General features: G+C 37.2%; 1 protein-coding gene across 1 annotated transcript; it reads right to left on the bottom strand.

The window, feature by feature from the left end:
- Window positions 1–4,000: 4,000 nt before the first annotated feature.
- On the bottom strand, window positions 4,001–21,511 carry gsk3ab (glycogen synthase kinase 3 alpha b). The gene is made up of 11 exons (XM_055048144.1): window positions 21,440–21,511; window positions 21,145–21,330; window positions 14,073–14,260; window positions 13,902–13,985; window positions 12,663–12,773; window positions 9,344–9,474; window positions 9,044–9,248; window positions 7,841–7,936; window positions 7,504–7,690; window positions 7,298–7,375; window positions 4,001–6,414 (listed from the first exon to the last, which is right to left on the bottom strand). The coding sequence occupies exons 2-11, from the start codon at window positions 21,317–21,319 to the stop codon at window positions 6,347–6,349; spliced, it is 1,323 nt and encodes a 440-aa protein (XP_054904119.1). The 5' UTR covers window positions 21,320–21,330; window positions 21,440–21,511; the 3' UTR covers window positions 4,001–6,346.
- Between the last annotated feature and the right edge of the window lie 334 nt (window positions 21,512–21,845).

The raw sequence follows: 21,845 nt of genomic DNA, 5'->3' as shown, positions 1-21,845 counted from the left end.
TTGTCTCTTTGTCCACCAATAGGATTCAACTTTACAAACTGCAAGGATTTTGTAGTCCAAAGCCCGCCACCATCAACGACAGTGCTGTAGGAGTAGATTCATTCAAAAATATAGATTATATTTTTTTGTAGAAAATTAGATCTTTTTATATTTAAAACACCTGCAGACGTTTTTTATGATCCACAGGACTAATCTTTCATTTAACTATCCAGAAAAATGTTCACATAGCAACACAAAATATGCTTGACAATAAAAAAATCATTCATCATTTTGTTTGGCTACCTATCTCAACACCTGGATTTACACCTGCGCTTGTAAATTCACCTGAGTTTCTGGGTCTGGTTTGAATTAAGAAATATTACACCCATCCATCAGTAAATCCAGCCATTTATTCATTTGCAGGTTCTGCATTTACAATCTGACCAATATGGAAATATCATAAAAGGTCAATGGTTCAAATATTTACCAAGAAAAATATTGAGCCTGGAACACTCAATTTGCCACTACAAAAAACATTAGTAGTGGCCTGAATTGAAAGTGACTGGATTATTAATCTTTTCATTATTCTTAGTCTTATCTATTACAAAGTGTCTTTTGTGATAAGGGCCCTGCATGTGTTTCTCCAAAACCCTCATGGTAAATCTGTGGTTCAGCTAAAACTTAATTAACACAGTAAAATCAAGCCAAATAGCAGATACACCTAAAACAGCCAAAAAGAGTGTAGTGGGGGAAAAACTAAGTTAAATTCACAATGCATCCAGGTAAAAATGTTTCAACAAAGATGAACAAAATGACTCAAAAGTTAAAAAAAAACATTAAAAAAAATAAAATAAAAAATAAATAATGAAATCATTGTAGGACTAAACAAAATGTTCTGTTCATTAAATGAAGACATAAAAGGATTGCTTGTGTGTTTTTCACTGGACTAAAGCTACCAATTTTCATGTAAGTGTATAAAAAAGTAACAAGCAATACATTTAAAATTGTGAAATAAATCCAGGACTGGAAGTCATTTATGGTGTGCTGTAGATGACAAGAGTTTGGGGGGGATTTAGTGATAAACATGATACAAATACTTAAAAAAATAAAATACATGAAAGTGGAAGAAATAATTAACAAAAATGCTGAAAGTTCACTGAGAACATGTAACGTCCCTTGGACTGTTTTGTCCATTTGACCTGGGAACTGGTCAATGTTCCCACCATTTCATCAAAATGCATGTTCATTCAGAAAGTAAGTGGTTATAATTGTGCTGCATGTGTTGAATCTCCTGGAACTGGATCGATGTGGGTTTTTTTTTTAGCTTGGTGAAACATTATTTGAAGGTTCTGAGATCATATTTTTAATAAAGTGATGTTAATAACTGGAATGAATCCCCTCAGAGGGCTGATAAACTTGACTATTTTCCCAAACACTTATTAAATTACCCTTGCTGAGGGTGAGGACAGCCAGCTGTTTGGTGTATCTCATTTCTGCTTCGTCAGGCATTCTCCACCCAGGTCAGTTCATGCATAGACTGGTATACTCCACTAATTTCCAAGAATGTGCTGCCTGTGGCCACCGTCTGATTGAAAAGATGAGCAGCTCTGTCGGACTGCTTAACCCGACTCCAAATGGTATTAAAAAGCTGGCCGGGCATTCTGCCAGAGAAATCACTTATTGGCTCCACAAAAACTGTCCAATCTGAGCAGCACACTGCAGAACAGCATCATTCAACCTTGTCATATCATATCAGCATGATGACAGCTTAGCAGGCAGGCTTTTCATAGGAGGTTACGCTTCAGAGACTGCAGCTCCCTGGAGAAAGAGGAAGTGTTGTCAGACCGCATTGATTGCTCTGCAGCTTCACCTCCATGGTCTTTTTGTTTTGCCAACATCCGTGTATCTGTTGCAGTACAAGCTTTTTTTTTTTTTCATGAACTCAAGAGTAATATGTATGCGTTAGTCCAGTAAAAAGTCACTTTTCTGACTAGATTACACTGACTTACCAGAAACAATATGTTCACACCATCAGCACAAACACTGATTTGGTCATTTGGTCTGGGAGTGGGGCCCAAGTTTAACTTACCAAACTTAAAAACATTAACTGTCAATTGGCTATTATTTGCCAAGATGCATTTACGAACAAACCAAGATCAAACACGAAGATTCAACTCATAAAATCAGATTGTAGCCATAAGATTATCCTGTACTTTTCCTTCTTTCAAATCATAAATTTAAATGTCAAACAATTCAAAATCTTTTAACTTACCTATGCCAAAAACAATTAAATCAAAATCAATGGTATTCTTATTAATAAAAAGTTAAAACTATGGTTTGTGTTAAAATTCAAGTATTTATTAAGCCCCCTGAAGGTTGGAGGCGCCAAGAAGATTTCAGGTGCCTTGGACCAGCTGTAGGTTTATTTTCTTCTAATCTTCATAGTCTTTTACAGGGATGAAACAAATTGAAGCTTGATTTTCCATGTGATGCACAAGTTTTTGACATTATTTGTAAAAAGAATTCACCTGAGCAGAAGCCATGATGAAGGGCAGAGGTCCCGCAAAACGTTTTAGTGAATCTTGGAGCAGCAAAGGCTCCACCAGCGCTTACAAACATTTGTAAGTGAACTAAGAAAAGTTGAACATCCAGAGACTTTATTAAAGCCAGCTCTTATTTTGCTGCACATTTTTTTTTATCTGAATAAGGTAGTATGGTGGAGGTTTTATTCAAGGTGATGGATAGTTGAGATAATAATAAAAAGCAAAACAAAACAGCAACAAATACTCCGATCAGCGTGTCCGCCCAATCACATCTGATCTGATCCGTCTGTGGAAGGGCAATATTTCACCCGCCGAGGTCAAAGTCATCCTCACTGACATTTGCGTTAGATTGGTTCCTATGGCAACCACTGTGTCTGCATCACAGTGGTTGTCGTATCTGGGCAGATCTTACCCAGACTTCAGTGATTCAGCTGCAGAGCATAACGAGTCGATTTTAATGAAAGGCTAACCCAAACACAAGACAGCATCTTAATACAATGTGCATACCCTACATACCATGTAGTGCAATAAACAGTCCCCCGAATTGAAACCTAATTATCATAAATAGAGTCCGCCTGTGTCTTCATTTAATCTTAGTGGAAATGCAGCTTTTCTGTTAAAGTCTCAGAGGTTTGTTAAGAGGACGTTAAACAATCAGCATCATGAAGACCAACAAGCAGGAAGTTTAAATAGGTTTGGGTTACAGAGCAGCTTTGAAGAGTAAGGCACGACTTACCAATATGGCCATCCACCTGAACGGTCTGGTGCAAAGGGAACATTTATAATACAAGCAGCCAAGAGGCCTATGGGAAGTCTGGAGGAGCTGCCAGGATCCACAGCTCAGGTGTGTGAACTTATCCACATGACAACTATTAGTCACACACTTCATCTTTACTGGACGAGTCCCAGTCATCGGCATGATTCCTGAAGAATAGCTGTTAAGCTGCAATGTAAAAAATTACTCCCCCCCCCCAAAAAATCAGCTAAAATGTATTGAATTACTTTTATATTTAAATCAGTTTTTCCCAGAGTCATTATTAAATTTTTGAGATGGCCTGAAGTGTCACACGAGGCTCTTGAAATATATGCACTATTGCAGACTCCTAATTTAAGACATAAGGTGTCTCACATTAAGACAAATAACACATTTTAGTATCTTCTATTTGCGTAAAAGTCCAATGAACTCACTATTTCCCACAGATGAACAAAAAATGAATTGGACTTCAAAATATTTACATTTCTTAAAAAGAAACAAGATAAGTAACGCATCTTTTTAACTGTGACTATCCACAACAAATTTAAACTTCTGCAGCTGAAGAACTCGTTCCAAATTATTTAAATGGATCACAAAAATCCCTAAATAAAAATGTGCCCCCCATGTAATTAAAGGCAATTTGGCACTTCTTTGTGTTCTTACATCGTGCATCCTCTGCCATGACTGTATTTCAGAAGCCAGTCAGTCATGAATGTGAAGCAGAGACAGTTTCATCACTTTATTAATGAGTTTAATTATTTATACCAACAAACAAAAACTGTCTCTCTCCCTTCATCCCTCACTTTTCATCATCATCATCATCATCTCCTTTATCAAACTGCACTGTCCCCGATAATGATAATGTTACCCTCTTAAAAAAGGGGCAATAAAAGGGTCACTGCAAATAAAGTGTCACATCTCAGGAAATTGCGGGGGGATTAAAAGAAAACATGATTAGCTAGCTCTTCATGTAGGAGAATGTTGATGGTTCGCCGACGTGCTGCACACACACAAACACACACGTTCCCTGCTCCAACTTTCCATCTGTAAAGATTACAAACTAGACTGACGGGTCAAAACTTTTACACACAGAAAGCAAAAATAGCTCACAGTCAGACAAAGGAGATGATATTTGTCAACTATATTGATTAGCTTTTCCCTTTTCCTCCACACACACACATACATACACACACACACACAATGTGATTTGTGCCCACATCCACTCCCTAAAACACAGACACACACGTACGGGCCCCACGTATACAGAGGCTTGTAACATTCCCTTCACATTGAAGTTTAATGGAAAACCAGAATCGGTTTGCATGTGCACCTGCATACATACAGGACCGTAAATGAGTACAGTATCTTGGATGTGAAATTATTTTGCATCTGACAGAACCAACTTGGATTTGAAAAATAAAAATCCAATGAGAAAGTCCCCAACCCTCCCCTAAAAACAATACAATAAATAAAACAGTCTTGACAACATTAATGGAGGACGAGGGAAAGTGGAGGTGAGGAATGGAGGGAGAGAGAGAATAAAAATGAAACATTTTGTTCTGTTTTTCTCCCCTTTCTGAACAAGGGACTGAAATGAAACTGTATTTACAGACTGCGACTGAGGATAAACAGTCCGGCTGCTGCTGCTGGGCCGGTCTACTACAGAAAAGAAAATTACAAGAACAACAATATAATAACAATAATAACAAAAAATAACAAAATAAAAGGTACTTGATATATTTACAGTTCAGCTGTGAAAAAAAGGAGGGGAAAGTGGGAGGAAGAGGAGGAATGGAAGGGGGTAGGCTCCGAAAGCTGTCTGCTTTTTCCAGGGGTTTGAGCATAACATCTGGTCAGATTATAACATATCAGTCGGGTCAGCTTGAACTGAACATGCACGTCTACGTTTGGATTTTTTTTTTTGTTCTTTTTCTTTTTCCGAAAGAAAACCCATCTTGTACTGACAGCGGACTGTTAGCTTAGCAATGCATTCAAAAAGCAACATGATATGAGCGGCCCCCTGCACCTGATGTCAGTCTTTTAACATAATCGAGCCGATGTGAGACGCAACACTGTACAGCAACATAATTAACGCGGCGCTGCGCCCCGACGCGTGGCAGGCGCCGAGGCTCGTGTTTTAGATGCGACTGGAGCCCCGCAGCAGAGGCGCTCGCTCCTCTGTGTGACGATAAAAACTGGCCCCTTTGCTTCCTTCCACTCCCGCCTGGAGATGTGCAATACTTACGGAGAATCAACACCAACCACTCGGCTTTTCCAGCTTGACAAACAAAGCTTATAAACAACAAACCTGAAGCAGCGTAAAATCTGCTCAAACACGCTTCCTCCTCCTTACGGAAAAAGGCCGTTTAAGGAGCCAAAGCACAAAAACAAAACGGTAAACAGCCGTGGTGCTCTGTTTCTGTACTACCAATTAAAACCAGCTCTCATTTAAAAGGTTTCTCCGGCGAGAGACCACAATGTTAAAATAACTATTTGGACATTTTTAGAAAGCAACAGAAGATGATCTTCTATAAATGCTGAGCTCTGGTTGGGATGATTGTCAAAAATCAAGCTGTAAATACTCCTCGTCATCTCAACTCCAAAGCCAATCAAAAGGCAAATCAGTGGCCACTTCTAAAATATTTTAATGCAAATTAAATACATAAAAAAAATAATAATAAAAGTCAGCTGTTGATTTTAATACAGAAATCCCAGAATGTGTAGAGGACTTCTTCTTATCCTACCGACTTTGACTTTTTATCCGTCCATTTGAATTGCAGCTTCCATTAAACCAAAGGGCAGCTACAAAAACACCGATAAAACAACCCAAAGCTTCATGAAGCGAGCGACCGCAGCAGCCGCTTTCTACTGGAATAGTTTTGGAAAAGATACAAATGCAGAGCGTTTAAGTTGAGTGAGTTTGGTTATCTCTTTCTATTTTAAAGGTTGGAGCCTGGACGAAGCTTTTAGAGGGAGAGGAGCAGGGGAAAGAAAAAAAGGATGTAGGGATGGGAGGGGAAGAAATAATTGGGAAAGACGAAACTGAAATTTGTGATAGTGGGATGGATGCTCAGGTGCTGTTGTTGATGGATCCGGGTGCTGAGCTGGGCTGGGCGGTACTGTCCGACATGCTGCCCTCTGCAGGAGAAAAGACAGAGTTACTATTCACAGGTCAGATTTCAAACATGCTGCAGTCAGTTCACATCCTCTCCTCTCTGCCAGTAAAGTCATTAATTTGAAGCAGAAGGAGCTTTTTCTATTTTCAGGGTGAAATAAAGATGCAACAAACATCCTTTGTTGCATTTTGCAGAATGATTTACATCATTTCACAAGCGTTTGGCACGTTAGTGATTCATTAAAATAATTCAATTGAGGATTATAAAATTGGCACATTATGCATATTTTCATTAAAGCCGTTTTATACAATATTAGAAATGCGTTAAAAAACAATTCTTTTTTGAATAAGAAAACATGTCATTGCTTAAAAAGCCGTAACAGAACTTATTTTGTGTAGAGTGATCATTTCTAGCAAAAGGATGAATCTGAGACTAAAAAATATATATTTCCATCAACATGTGAAAACATATCAGTTCTTTCTGCCTGACATATCAATACAGTGCAGGGCTGATTTGTTGATTATTTTTTGATTAACCGATTAATAATAGCAAAAAGTGCGTAATAGGAGATTACTATTTTTTCTTTTAACAATAATTTGAACGAAACTCAGCCACATTACGGACAAAGAAGGTTTTTTATAATTAATTTTTTAGTTTTGAGTCCAGTCCTTGCTTTTGACAATAATTCAAGTTATTTTTTTTTCTAACTCCACCCTGGAAAATCATTCAAATGACTCATTAAAAGGCCAAAATTAATGACTTTCATTATGCTGATAGGAAGATCTAAACCTTTGACATCTGAGCTTCTGTTAACAGTCACATCTATCCATGCTTGATTTTACTTCAAACAGAAACAAATACAGTTGGACCAAAATAGAAAGCATAAGCAAAGCGGACAACTGTACCGTGTGAGGCAGGCGATGTCTGTGCACGAGCGTGAGGAGGAATGAGTGTGGAGTTCAACTGGGGCTGAATGGACAGCTCTGAAAGCACAGAGGAACAAATTGTCAATTACAGATAAAACAGTCACCACAGCTGCTAACTTATGATGGCAGCTAGACGTGAGTCTAAATCGCTAAAGGTTAAACGCAGAAGCCAGAAATGAACTGACCGACAGGACTGAAGTTGAAAAGGGGCGGCAGGTCCCGTCCGCTGGGCAGGCGGGTGTTGGGCTGACGCAGCTCATCAAAGAAGGCATGCGCACAAGCTTCCAGAGGAGACAGTCTCGAAACGGGGGTGTATTCCAGCAGGCGGGAACAGAGGGCGATGGCCTCTGGTGGCGTGCGAGGCTTAAACACCTGAGAGGAGAGGAAGTCAGCGTCAGTGTACGGATAAAAACACGTCAAGAGAAGATTGGGTATGAGCAACTGGAAATTTGGGAGGGGGGATAGGCAGAGATTTAAAAGTTTAAATGTGTAAAGTCAGGAGAAAAACTAAATAGAACAAACCTTTGTCCAAGGATGTGCTTTGATCTGTGGGAATTTAAACTCTGTGTAGTTAGGGTTCATCTCCCGGATCTGCTCCCTCGTCGGCGTCCCCAAAACCTGAAATGATGGAAAATTACTCGTTACCAATCAAGATCATTACAAAAAATTAATATTAAGGTTTCCATTTATAAAGTGCATTAGATATATTGTCCAATTGTTGACAAAACATCTGTTATTTATTGTAACAAACGGTAATCAGAAAAGCTTCATAGACTCATTCGACTCCTGACTGGTAGTTGGTTTTTTTGTTTGGTTTTTTGCAAATGTCTTTTTTTCCATGATGGTTTTATGATTCAAATTTAGGGTTCCTGCATATTTCATGTACAAATTCCAAACTCAACTTTCCAAAATCCTTACTAAATATAAATATAAACTGCAAAAGAACACCATGAATAGCAGATTCATGGTGCATACAGAAAATGAAGAAAAGAAACAGGAAGTAAGTAAGGAAGCACACAAGAAAGTAACAAAAGGAAGGAAACCAAGCATGAAAGGGAGGACACACATGAGGGAAAGAAATGTAAGTAAAACAAAGAAAGGAAGAACATGGAGGAAGGAAGGAATGACCAAGGTAAGAAAAAGACCAAATGAAAGACAAGGAGGAAAAGAAGGATTGGAGGAATATAGCAGTGAAGGAGGAAGGACACATTGAATGATGAAACAAAGCCATCTGCTCAGAAAGAGAGTTATAAAGTCTATAGATGTAGGAGAAAAATGTCCTCGCCTAGTTCACCAATTTGAGCTGAAGAAAGTTATAGAAAGACCTGGATTTACAACCAGGTAAATATATGCATTGACAGATCTACATCTGTCTCCCTGGTTTGAGAATAAACCATTTCCTCAGCTGCCGTTTCCACAAACATTTGTACTATATTAAATTATTTTATAAAGCAAAAACAAACACTCTCCGTATTTTTATGCCTTAAGTCAAAACCTAATTTTTCAACTACTCTATTAAGTTGAGGTTATTAGCATCAATTAAAAATCTGCTGTTCCTAAAAACTCATTACTTTGCTCTAAGCTAAGTGATTTGTACACCCATTTAAACTGAATTACAAAGGTCTTAATAATAAAAACCATTTTACCACTACTGGTACGTTAACGTAATATGTTATCAACAGGTTTGGTAGTTTTTCTGTCCAGATGACATCGGAGCGCCGGTACCTTAATGATCTCTACTAACTGGTCCACACCGCTGTCCCCGGGGAAGATGGGCTGGCCCAGCAGCAGCTCTGCTAACACGCAGCCGGCCGACCAGATGTCAATGTTGGACGTGTAGTCGGTGGCACCGAATATGAGCTCTGGGGCACGGTAGTACCGTGAGCAAATATAGGACACATTCGGCTCCCCTCGAACTAGCTGCTTTGCACTGCACAGTTTTTGAAGAGTGAGGGAAAAAAAAAGATAATCAGAGATTGCAAAATTGTTTTGTTAAAGTCAGCAATCAAGAAAGAACTTTCCAACCTGCCAAAGTCACAAAGTTTGAGGATGGCCGTCTCTGGGTCTACCAGGAGGTTCTGAGGCTTTATGTCTCTGTGACAAACGCCCTGGGAATGGATATAAGCCAGACTGCGAAACAGCTGGTACATGTACACCTGAGAGGGACAGACAGGAACAATCAGTTAAACAAGCAGTCTCACCAATTCTATAAAAAACAAGTAAAAATGCAATTTTCTTTTCCCATATCAGTGTTTAAATAAAAAATGTTAAAAAAAGAGGATTAAAATAAAAACAAATTAACTGTTGGGATTTCAAAGAAAACTAACTCTTCGGCGCAGATTTGTCAAGTTTACTTCAGTACATAATCATCAAAAGTAAACATTTATGCAATCCAAATATTTAAATGAGTAAATAACCCCAAATATCACATTACCATGCTTTGACATATTTGAAAAAGAAAAATATTAATTCTTCTCATTTTCAATGTTTTACAAGTCCAGTGAAACGATAGTTTAAGGTTTACACACTAAATCTTAAAACCTTGTTACACCGAAGCCTGTCGCAGTAAGCCATTAATTGATAGCATGATCAAATAAAATGAGTTTTCTATGTTCCAGTCTGATGATTAATATTTTTGAAGGGTCATTTTAGTCACATAGACTTAGAAATACATTTATGTTTTCAGTTACATAAGCTCTTTATTTCCTTTTTGTATACTGTTTTTGGTTGTCATGTTTTATTTTAGATAAAATGCCTTTCAGTTCCAGTGTGGAGTATGTTTTCCCAAAATTACAGTTTATTGGTTGTCGAAAGAATGAACAGTGCGTCATTACGCCATCATGAATGTATTTATTAAAAATGGCTTCAAAGCAACAATACTATCATTTAGCACCATCATTTCTGGGACAAGTTATCGTCCAGCAAAATCTGTTATCTTGACAGGCCTTGATAGAGCACTGCTTATAAAAGACTGCTTGGGTTTTTTTAAACCTCTGAACAGTTAGATATAAGAGACCCACTCTGAAGAAATCCCTGCTTCTCTTGCTCCCCAGAGCCTCAGCCTCTGGAGACAAAGCATGTTTTAGGAGAGCCTACATGCTCATGTTTGTGTGCTCTCCCACTGACAGGCTGCTACCTGGAGTGAGCGCTCCTTCGCTCATTACACAGGAGGCCAGGAACAACTCAGCTGTCAACGCAAATGTTTGCACTGCTACAGTCCCGGTGAAGCATTTCAGTTAAACAAAAGCTGTTTCACACTCAAATATATAAACACTTCTGAGTCATCATGGGAGGCCGGGGTATAAACTGCTTGTTTCATGCAGAATCTTATTTTCAGGTACCACTAAATTTTTATTTGACAAAAATAAATAAAATGTTATCTGAACTACTAGATTAAAAATATATAATTTATTACTAAACAAAAATGAAAAGAAAACAATACTGTGTCCTACTCAGGCCAAAGACAAGAGCCAGTAAATAATAATAATAAAAAAATAAAAATACTACTTAGAATGATCCCCTAAACGTAGAAACTAAATTGTTTTTGTTTTTAAATTTTACAACCAAAAAATTGTTTTCTAGTGGTTGCCACTGCTAAGCTGTATGTGTCAACATGATCCAGTTATGAAGGAAGGCAGCTGACAGGTTTCATAAGCAACCTACCAAATATTCCCTTCTTCCATGTTTGGCTACATGAAAATGGTTTAAGTGAACATTGTGTGGATTGTGATGAAGCCTGCAGTGACACATTTCTACACTGAAATAGCACAGCGGTGAAAATTCTCCCAGAAGAAGTGCAACCGTCCCCGTCTAAATCTTCTGACATGTGTCCTCACATCTAGGTCGGTGATGTCAGCCTCAAATCTAAAATATGACAATACAATGAAGTTGGCAATCTTCTGCTGCATCTGCGAATTGTACGCAGGAAGCGTCTTAACATGACAAATGGTGATGCTGTCATCGTCATAATTACCGCCATTATTGCCCACGGGGTGCCTTGACAGCAGGCCGAGTGGATTATAAAATAATGGGGGACAAGATGACTGAGGGATGAGAAATGACGGCTGTTAACGAGAGGGCAGAGGGGCTTGGAAGAGAAGCTAAACAAAAGGAAACATGGTAAAAACATGGGAGGGAAGAAGAAAAAAAAATGAAAAGGGCTCTGCCAGTGACACGATGGAAATATGTCTGAGCAGGAAGAAAAGGACGTCAGGGAAGAAAAGACAGAGAGATCAGCGTGCATGTGGACGCCTCAGGGGAGCAGCAGGCTGAGGTGGGGAAATGGGCCATGAGACAGCTATAATGTCCTCTCTGCTGTTTCATATGCAGTAAACACAAACACCAACATGAGCAGCGTTTTAACAGGAATCCAAGGGTATTGCAAACGATTAACTCCCCTGGCTCCATCTTTTCTTTCTGCTTTCATTATCCTGCTGAGCTGACTGTGACAGCAAACAGACTTATGGGTTCATTATATCCTCAGGAGAGCAGAGAGGAAACAAATATTCAGGATTTATGATAAATGCCATTTTACAATAAAAATAAATAAAATAACTACAATCTACTTGAAAGCAGTAAGAACTTTTAAGAGTAATTTTCCAGGCCAGGATTTGAAGCTGCAGTCAGAGTGATGTAAATAAATACTTAGATTCAACTTGTGAAGCAGTTTCTTTGTGAAACGCATTTTGCTATATTTATGTTGTGCAGAAATTGTAACACAATCTCACATTAAAACTGGTTTTCAGATAAATGCAGAGCAAAAAAAATCAAGGTTTCACCAACTCAAATTTAAGATAATTATGAATAGAATTTAATCCCTATATCTTCACATAAATGTAAAAACTTTGTCCAGCCAAATGGTGATTTATTTGCACTTACACATTAAAGATGCAAAAAAGCTATCAACTAGATATGATATGTTAGCAGTGAGTCACCATTTAGTCACAGAAAGCAATGATGATGTCTGAATACAAGACAAAAAAGTCCAGTGAGGAAACGAATACACTGAATACACGACATTAAATAGTCCTGCCAACAAAAAATTAAGAACAGTGATTAACATGTTAATAACCAACTTACTGTCTAAATAAAGTTAAAAGCATTTTAATTTTAGATAAATGAATGTAAGACTTTTAAAGGATACAGAGACCAGAGAAAAATACACATTGCAAGCTTCAGTAATTTAGTTTTCCACTTTCTAAATTGAAAAAAATCAGAATGAGATCAATTTTAATGCTATTAAACTGAACCTGAACTATTCTGAAATAACAAAAATAGCTGAAGCTTGCAGATGGGGGTGGGATAACTTCTTAGCACAATGTGGATGATTTCAGCCTCGACTCACCTTAACATAGATGATGGGAACGATGGCCTTGGCCTTGTTGAAGTGCCGAGCCACCCTGTACACCGTCTCCGGGACAAAATCCAGCACAAGATTCAAATACACCTCGTCTTTCTGGTGCAGAGAAGTGAAAGAAAGAAGATTCACTACAAGGGAGAAAACAATCTCAAGTCACTGTCAAACAGACATTCTTGATGTGAAGTCACAAACTACATTCTTTTCGCTCCAGACGTATTTTTCCAGATCTGCAACCCAAGCACAGGGGGGCGTTTTTATAGCAGCATTTCCTCTTCAAACACATGCAAGTCAGAATGTGACTGGGAATGAGGAGTCTGACCGCCAACCTTTATTTAACATCACCAATGTACAGAATTATAAGTCCTGTCACATTTGGATAAATGTCCAAGTCATATTGATTCAAGAAACATTATATTTGAGCAACAATTTTAATATTAACATATTTATTCATCCAATTCCTAATCATGTATTTTGCCTTGAAACAAAATACATAAAGTGCAAAATAAATAAATAAAGTATTACTACATATATATTTATTTTTTTTAGCTTCAGAAATACCAAGATGAAGCTGTGCATAAAAAGTTTAAGAGCTGATTTATTATAGAGTCATATCAAAACAAAATAGTTTTAATAGTTTAGTTTAAGTAAACATGCTGGAAGTATCTGCTGCTGTTCAAAAAAAATTAATCTAATACCATCAATAAAATCTAAGTCACCAGTGACTGCTCAAAGTTGGGCGTACAATTAAGCAACATAGCATTATTTTACTATATTCAAGCAAATAAAATACTCTTAATAAAGTAGTACACAAACGTATCACCAACAAGGGTTGGCATTGTGGAACTATAAACTGGATCACGAGATACTTACTAAAAATATTTTCATCTTAAAAAAGTTTTAAAACACAATGCCATGCTGGGCTAAAACCAACATAAACTTTGAACCTAAAAACAACTTAATCTAAGGAAAGGTTTTGACCCAAATAAACTGCTTGAATGCATTTTGCAAAGTTCATTGTAAAGTCAAGCTTTGAAATCTAGACACAAAGTGTCAAACCTAGTGGCTACAAAAGCCTACATTAATGCACTGTTTCGACCGCCTTGCCCTCACCATGCACATGAATCATCGGTGATTCATGAAACATTAATCGTCTGGGCGTGGGAGCATGCTCCTGCTAACAAAAAATTTCTTTCAACATAAAACATGAAGTTAACACAGACACACCTTCTCTCCGCTCGAGTAGAAGAAGTAGCGTAGCCTCACAATGTTGCAGTGGTCCAACTTTCTCATAATCTGCAGCTCCCTATTCTATAACAGAAAAATAAAACGGACGCTAAGGAGACAGGAAACACTTTCTTGTGGTCCTCTAAGCAAATCAAAGCTCCTCTGTTTTACCTTAAACCTTTTATCTTGGAGAACTTTCTTAATTGCCACCATCTCCTGCGTGTCGATGAGGCGAGCTTGGTAGACCACGCCAAAGGAGCCATTTCCAATGACCTTTATGTCTGTGTAGGACACTTCCTGCGGGCGGTCAGGGCCCTGGCCGGGGGTGGCTACCACTGTCGTCACTTTGCCGCTGTCTCCTGTGGACAGCACAACAGAAACGACTTAGCATGCCTAAATCATATTGTGACGGAAATGAAAATTAATTGATGATGATGTTCTTCTCCCACAGGAGGAGAAGAGGAGATTGATTGATGGAGCAGCATACAAAGTAACATGGGAAGAAAACCTTTCTAGAGGCTGCAAAAAACTTGGAAGTAGGAACGTCCAGCAGAAATTTGTGTCTCGATTCTCTCAATTTGAGCTCGAGGTAAAATGTTCAGTTTATAGATGAGTCAGCCTGGTAGAAGCATTCCCCAAAAGACGTGTTGGAAGATGCAACAAGTCTTTTGCAATGATTCATCAAAGTGTTTGATTTTTAAACTGCAGGAATTCAAAATGTTTCCATTTAATTGTCCATATTTTATTAACCTTTTTGAAGTTTCTGTAAAACGAGAGAGCATACTTTCCTTTCTTTTGAAGTCTTAACTGCCTGCATAGTAATAGGGTCTAATATATGTCATTTCCATAAGCTGTGAAACAAAAAATGCTGGTACTTACTGTCCTTATGTTGTGATATTGAGCCTTTTCACAGCTTTTTGCCACCTGGACCAAAATAAACCTTTTCTTCTCTCAAATCTAATGCTGTAACCTAATCTTTTTTTTTCTTCTGCTGGACTCATAAGGATTTTTATTTATAGACTGGAGTATTCTGTAGCAAAAGCAGATCCATTACAGCACTGTTTAAGAATCTTGAACTTGTGGTGCATTCAGTGATAAAATTATTTCGTAAATTTAAAGCTTTTAAAGATGTCTGGAATCTAAAAAGTAATGAAACTGCCCTTTTGTAGCATATGTAGCAAGTCCACAAAATACTTTATAATAAAATGTGGAAATCAAGTTGTCACGTGGCAAGACAAAGATAAAATACAATAATTAAATACAAAACAACATAAAATCAAATGTATTTTTTTGTTTTTCAGTTTAAAAATTGAAGGGAAAAAATTCAAATATTAGTTAATAGATAAAACCTAATTCTACTCTTCTTTGGGCTTCTCAATCCTGGAAATATCTATCATTTTCCTCTAACTTTACATTGGTGTACTACTTTATATTGTCCTATCATTTAAAATTTCCATAAAACACATTGTTGTTTGTTAATCTAATATAGCAAAAGTGAAAATTTTTAAATTGTCCAAAGGTCCGTGTGTTTCTGCACCTGATAATGAACAGTTTTTGATTAGCATCTCATTTAATAGCTGTAACCTACATGTTGGCTCCAGAGACTTCACTGGATGATAATGAGGTAGTGATACTTCCTGCAGCACTCCACTTGCTCACCTGGGTGAAACGAGGCTAAACCCTTCAGTCCGAAGGCAAGCATTAATGCAGAACCGAATCTAAATCCAACCTCTGCATGACCACCTTCCTGAGACACCATCGTGACAAAATCCATCATAAAATCCCAAAACTACAACTGCATCAAATCTTTTTTTCTCAGTAATGCTTCTAAAAACAAGAGAAGGTCAGACCCATGTCTGACCTTGCGTGACAAAAACAGGCAAAAGGAAGATGCTGAAGATGTAACACTTCCTGACAGCTCCGGTTAGAGTCAAATAGCCGTGTGGCGTTTTATGCCTGTGCATGTGTTGGGTCAGGAATGATTTGATAAAAAAAGAAACCCATAATTTTTTTTTTTTTTAAAGCCACATAAAAATAAAAAAACACCAGGAGGAAAGGAGCAGCAGTTAAGAGGCCCACTGCCAACAGGCTTGTCAGAGCCTGTGATGACACTACGTGGACAGTAGCACGCCCAGAGGTACAACATTTTCTGGGCTTGCTCAGTTCACTTGTCTTAACAAGACCCTTCCACATTTCTTTTATATTTCTGTTTTAAAATAAGAGCCAAAGAGTTAAAATACTCTCCAGTAAAAATTCGAAACTGGATTATGACTGAGATTAGATAAAAGAAATTTCACAACTATTAGGTTTTACGTATTTAAACTTTTTATAGCAGAGTTATCCAAAGCTTCCCAGTAGCCTGTGTTATATCCACATGATTAGCCTAGATCTGATCCCTCGGGTGAGCAGCGCTTAGATAAGTCAATGTGTGGGGCCTGCGCAGCACTATCACTGCTCCACTCAACGGGCCCTTTGTGTGGCGTTTCAGCACAGCCACCACTTCTCTTAAAAAATGTTAAGTTAAATGGGAGCACATCAAAAATGAAGAAACGGTGGCATGATAGCGTCTTGAATAATAAATGCAAAGATTAGTGCTCTGCCCGGCTGTCAGAGAGAAGCTCTGCTCTCTAACCTGACGTGTTCAAGAAAATGGATGAGCAGGGTGACTTTCATTACACTTGTACTTCATGATAAATTAACTTGGGAGTTGTTTGTAAGCACAAAAAAAAACTTCAGCACACTTTTAAGCTGATAAAAAGATTGTCAGTTGTGTGATAAATTACTATTAATATTTTATCATTAGTGGACCTCTAGTACCTTACCTGGCAGTGTTGGATGATGAATTAACGACAGGAAGACATAGATAAATTACTTTAAAGTCATTAGTGCTTTGTAATTTCTTCACCTACAAGTTTTTTTTGCCTTTTCAACAGAACAAAACATCTTAACTGATCCACAGCAGAATAAATTACAACAAACTCAAGATGAATTGATTAATTTCCCTTTACTTCTACGCTGTTAACTCTGCATATTATGTTGCTAAGATTTATCTCTTCCTCTGCTGAATCAAGTACCTCAGGGGTGATTGCAAATATTAGAGCTTTGTCATCACTAAACAGGAAATCTACATACCACATTAGATGGAAGTTACGGGGATTGGATTTATGTAAAGTAGCAGGCGGTCAGAAACTAATGTGGCCGCCCCTGAGTCAGACCGCTGTTAAAGGCTGAACTGATGAAAGTTTTCAAAGAGGACTGGTCGTGACTCACAACACCAGTCTGGTTTATAAGGGTCCCATCACTGCGCTCACTATTTATGATACCAGCATGGATAAAAGTGGGAGACTTTAGAGTTGGAAACAACATAAAATTCAGTCTTTTTAAGGAAAATAGAAAAAGCTTCTTGGACAAATTGAGTTTGTATTTAAGTAAATGTTTAAGGCAACTATAGGTCAGGTTGACTTTTGTTGCCTTGAACACATGAAAAAGTATGTGAATGTTTTATATATGTTTGTATTAATCAATATAAAAGCAATTTTAAAAAATCTGTTCTTTTTGAACAAGGTAATGGCAAAATAAGCTTGTAACAAAGTTATTCAGATTTCAAGACTAAAACCTAAAAACCTCCCATCCTTTAAAGATAAAAGGAGAGGGAAGTGTTAAATACATTGAAAAATAACAATAAAAATTACCTAAAAAGTAAAATCTGGTTTCAAAATAAAAATGTCTTTCTTACATCTGGCGACTGCTATGTAATCGATGTTTAATCAAAGCGCCTGCCTCTTACATGGAAATCACTTGGACGTGAATCGCCTAAACTAACCTGAATATTACTGATGACAAAATGGGTCCAGACCCTTTTCTGCAGGATGAAGTGAGGTGCTGCAAAAATGGTACAGGAGTGATTGAAGGGGCACAGAAATGGGTTTCAGTCATTGAATTTTCAAGATCCTGCTCCAGTGGAGCAACAGTTTGATGCAGTAGACATCAAGTTTGATCAATGGAGGCTCCAAGTCGCAGCGCAAGTCTGACATGAGTTGAAAGATTTCAAAAATCGTGCAGAGAAACAAGTTGTGATGTGAAGGGCCAATATAAAGCTGGAAGAAAAAAGGAGACAAGAATGGATGCACTAATAACAAGGGGAAAAAAACAAAAAGATAACCAGTCTGTTCTTCAGCAGTCACACTACATGACTTCTCCAGAAAACATCTGACCCTATTTGATATTGGTTGTAGTTAATCTTTAGTTTGAAGAGCGTTAAATGGAAGGTTTCAGCTCATCTGTCACAACGAAAAACCAGAGCAGCGATGAGTTCACGTCGTCTAATACCTGTCCTCAGCACTGAACCTGGCTTTAAAGAATCTGTAACCAGATCACACTGCAGACTTTATGAAGTCTGATCAACTTCATGCCTGATCACAGCAGCTGATCTGATGACAAAAAGACAAACAATTTTAGACAAGTTATTCTGCTATGGCTCACCAATGTTCTGCTTGCAATGACTACTAAAAAAATGTCAATCATGTAGCTACGTGATAAATAAGGTACTATGATTTAGTAGCCATATTGAGGACTTCTACATTTTAATTGATTTTTAAAAGCTATGGTAACGATAGGCAACTGAACAAAAAAGTATGTTTGTACAACCTACCAAAAAAGATAAAGACATGGAAAACTGATTAATGAAATGCTGACTGATAAAAATATGAAAAACTCAGCATTTAATAATTAATAGGGTCATGTAAAATGAGTGCATGCTTCAGAGTATTACAATTATTAAAAACTTGGACATCTAAAAGCCAAAATATTTCACTTTAGTCATCCTGATAATATGATTCAATATGTTTTTTGAACAAATACTAAAAATACCTAAATCATGGTCAGTTAATTCTACAAAGTGTATAAGATGCTTTTTACAAACGGATTAGTTTACACCTTTTTGGTCTGTACAGGCTTCCATCAGATGATAATGAAATTAAACAGAGAGCTCATGTAATTTGCTTACATAACTATCGTCATCATTGACTATCTGAATGAAGGCAGCACAATATTATAAAATCTCATCTTTCTCTTTCAGGGTTTTAGTGAACATATTGTTCACCTTTGACTACTGTATTTTATTTGTTTTGAAAGCTCTGAATAATAATTTGTTTTCATGTGAATTTATGTTCATCTTTTGGACAGTCTTATTTATTTTACCTTTGTGTGGAAACTGCATGATTTTATTCATGCAGGTATATTTGTTGGCGATGTACCTGAATTTCTCCCAAGGGAAAATAAAAGGTCACTTTTATTCTATTAAAAACAGAGGAAATCAATAAACTACTAGTAGCAGTACTACCAATGCTGAGAGTTAAGTGATAGTTCTGCTTTACAACAAATTCACAGAAAAAAAAAAAAAAAACATTCCACTGATACAGCAGTGCATCTCACCCTTTTGAATAATATTTTCACATCATGTCTAACTATATTTACTCTGCAATACATTTTTTTTTTTTTTGCTGTTGCTCGAACTAAAATTGTTGGGCTTAAACAATACTATATGAACAGAGCTACAAACCTAGGGATTATTTTAGACATTTTCAAAGAAGATAATCAGAACTGTGTTATATTCATATTAAATATGTTTCAATCAGCAAGTCTGCTGTTGCTTTTAGTTCTCCACTAGCTTGACACGTGATTACACTACTCGCTGCACCATCCACCTAGAAATCACCTTTTCATTTGCTATTGCTGGTTGCACTTTCAGTAATTCATGTTGATAACAAACACGCCCACAATATAATTTTACCTCAGAAGGAGTAGATCATCAACAATAGTCTGTTAATGTTTTCAAGTACATATAAAATTAACTTCATTAGCCAGTAAATGGTTTAAGGTGTAAAAACTTTGTAAACCGTAATTAACTGAGATTTAATCTAAGTACTGAAAAGAAAAAAACAAAACATTTGCAGGTTAATTTTTTTTATAACATTTAACTTTATTAGATAATACATTTTTTTGCCATTTTGTCACCTCGAACCAACAATGATATCACTTAAGTTATTTTATTGCTCTTTCAGATTAAATTAGTTTTTTCTTCAACATACAGTTCTTTGTGGCTGCCGTTTGTGCTCTAATTGTTCAAGTTATGATCACATCACTGTTTTCTCCTGTAAGATAGCTTGTATTTGCAATTATGAGATGCAATTTTGACAATTCCTGTCAAAAACATAAAGTGAATACATATAGAATATTATCCGTAGTACTTTTTGTTTTTTTCCCCCATTCGTGTAGGTAAATTACCAAAGGTCTGTGATAAAATTCAGATGCAGTAAATGAGATTCCCTCTCAAATAAAAAATTAGTTTAATAATGTAAAGTAACTGTCAGATGATCTGACACAGCATGTCTAATTAGCCTGCATTTGGTAAAGTTTCCATCTGAAATTGGAAACAAATTTAATCTCAATTACAGATTCAATTACTATATTGAATATGAATGTTAAAAATTCAGTATTTGTTTCAAGTGAACAAACTGACCGAGCAATAAAAGACTGATTGCAATATGTACATATATATATTAGAAGACCAACATTTAATCTATGATTTTAATAGAAGAAATGCATCCATCAGCTTTTAAAATGCTGTCACGGTCTTAATTTTTCGAAAACATAAATGATCTTCGGATCATCTGAACAGCATTTAATCCTCCTTGGGAACATTCCGCCAACATGCAACCATATTTTCTGTTAAGACGTGTGAACCATCTAGTACTGATAAAATATCGGTGTGAGAAAACGCATCCATTAGATTAGCCAGATTTCAAGACGACGAAAAACTTAAGTCTAGATTAATTTTCCCAACACTTTTTCCAAACGTTAGCAAGTTAGCTAGCACCCACCTCTGATATAAATAGCAGAAAATATGGTGTTCTCAGCTTGGGCTTCTTCCATCCCTCACATACAAATGGCCAAGAACTGTTGGGCAGTTTAAAAATATTTATTTTTTTGTTAACGTTGAGCTGTGACTAGTTTAAGCTTTTCGCCAGCAAAAGCTAACGACATTGCTAGCAGATGAAAGCCGTTGATCGCTGCGCTACCTCTGTGAAAAACAAGGCTATCCGGCTAACTGCTATGTTTAGCTCTCCAGCAACAGTCGACATCAAATTTACTTTGCGCCTTTCTTTTCATAGAATACATTCCTCCGATGCCCATAATATCACGTATGACGCACTGGTCATATAAATGTGAGTACAAAACTTACTGGGCAGTTTCAAATTTCCAAAGCTCGTCGAGCCGCTTCCACTGGCTTGTGAAGCCCCAGTTTTTCCTGTCGAGCTTCCGCCGGCCACCGCCGATACGGCACCGGCTGCAGCAGATCCGGGAGCTCCGGGAGGCTCAGCGAATGAGCTGGTCCTGGCCCGCCCGCTGCCGCTCATATTTGTGTGAACTAGAGCCGAGGGCACAGTTGAATGTTTAGAGCAGCAACACGGGCGGACACACTGCCATATGTGTGCGTGTTGTAATATTTGATATAATTTTTTAAAAATTACACTTACAGCGTTCAGTATAGGTTTCCCGTCTCCCCCTTTCTTCCTCTGTAGAACAGTGATGGTGGGGGGACTGGGGAGTTGACGCTCAACGACGTAAGGACTGTAATGGTTCATGGGAAATTGAGTTTTTAGAACGGAATGGAAGATTATTATCTACGGAAAAGGATTAGGGCCATAACAAAAAGAAAAAAAAAAAAAATATATATATATATATATATATATATATATATATATATATATATATATATATATATATATATATATATATATATATATATATATATATATCTGTCTGTGTGTGTGTGTGTGTGTGTGTGTGTGTGTGTGTGTGTGTGTGTGTGTGTATCCATCACAAGGCAACATAGAGACACAATAAGAAAACACCAGAGATAAATGTAAACAAAATAGGCTG

This window comes from Poeciliopsis prolifica, unplaced genomic scaffold (genome assembly GCF_027474105.1).
Source record: "Poeciliopsis prolifica strain line A6 unplaced genomic scaffold, Auburn_PproV2 SCAFFOLD026, whole genome shotgun sequence".
Classification (NCBI taxonomy): Eukaryota; Metazoa; Chordata; class Actinopteri; order Cyprinodontiformes; family Poeciliidae; genus Poeciliopsis; species Poeciliopsis prolifica.
The sequence above is the reverse complement of the archived record's forward strand: the minus strand, read 5'-3'. Positions and strand labels throughout refer to the sequence as shown.

What these genes read in the sequence shown, in the direction of transcription:
- gsk3ab (XM_055048144.1), bottom strand. Translation starts at nt 21,319, where the DNA reads ATGAGCGGCAGCGGGCGGGCCAGGACCAGCTCATTCGCTGAGCCTCCC. An exon ending in TCCAAGATAAAAGGTTTAAG is followed by an intron (nt 13,986 to 14,072) that starts GTAAAACAGAGG and finishes TTTCTGTTATAG; the next exon opens with AATAGGGAGCTGCAGATTAT. An exon ending in TTTCAACTTCAGTCCTGTCG is followed by an intron (nt 7,376 to 7,503) that starts GTCAGTTCATTT and finishes CTGTGCTTTCAG; the next exon opens with AGCTGTCCATTCAGCCCCAG.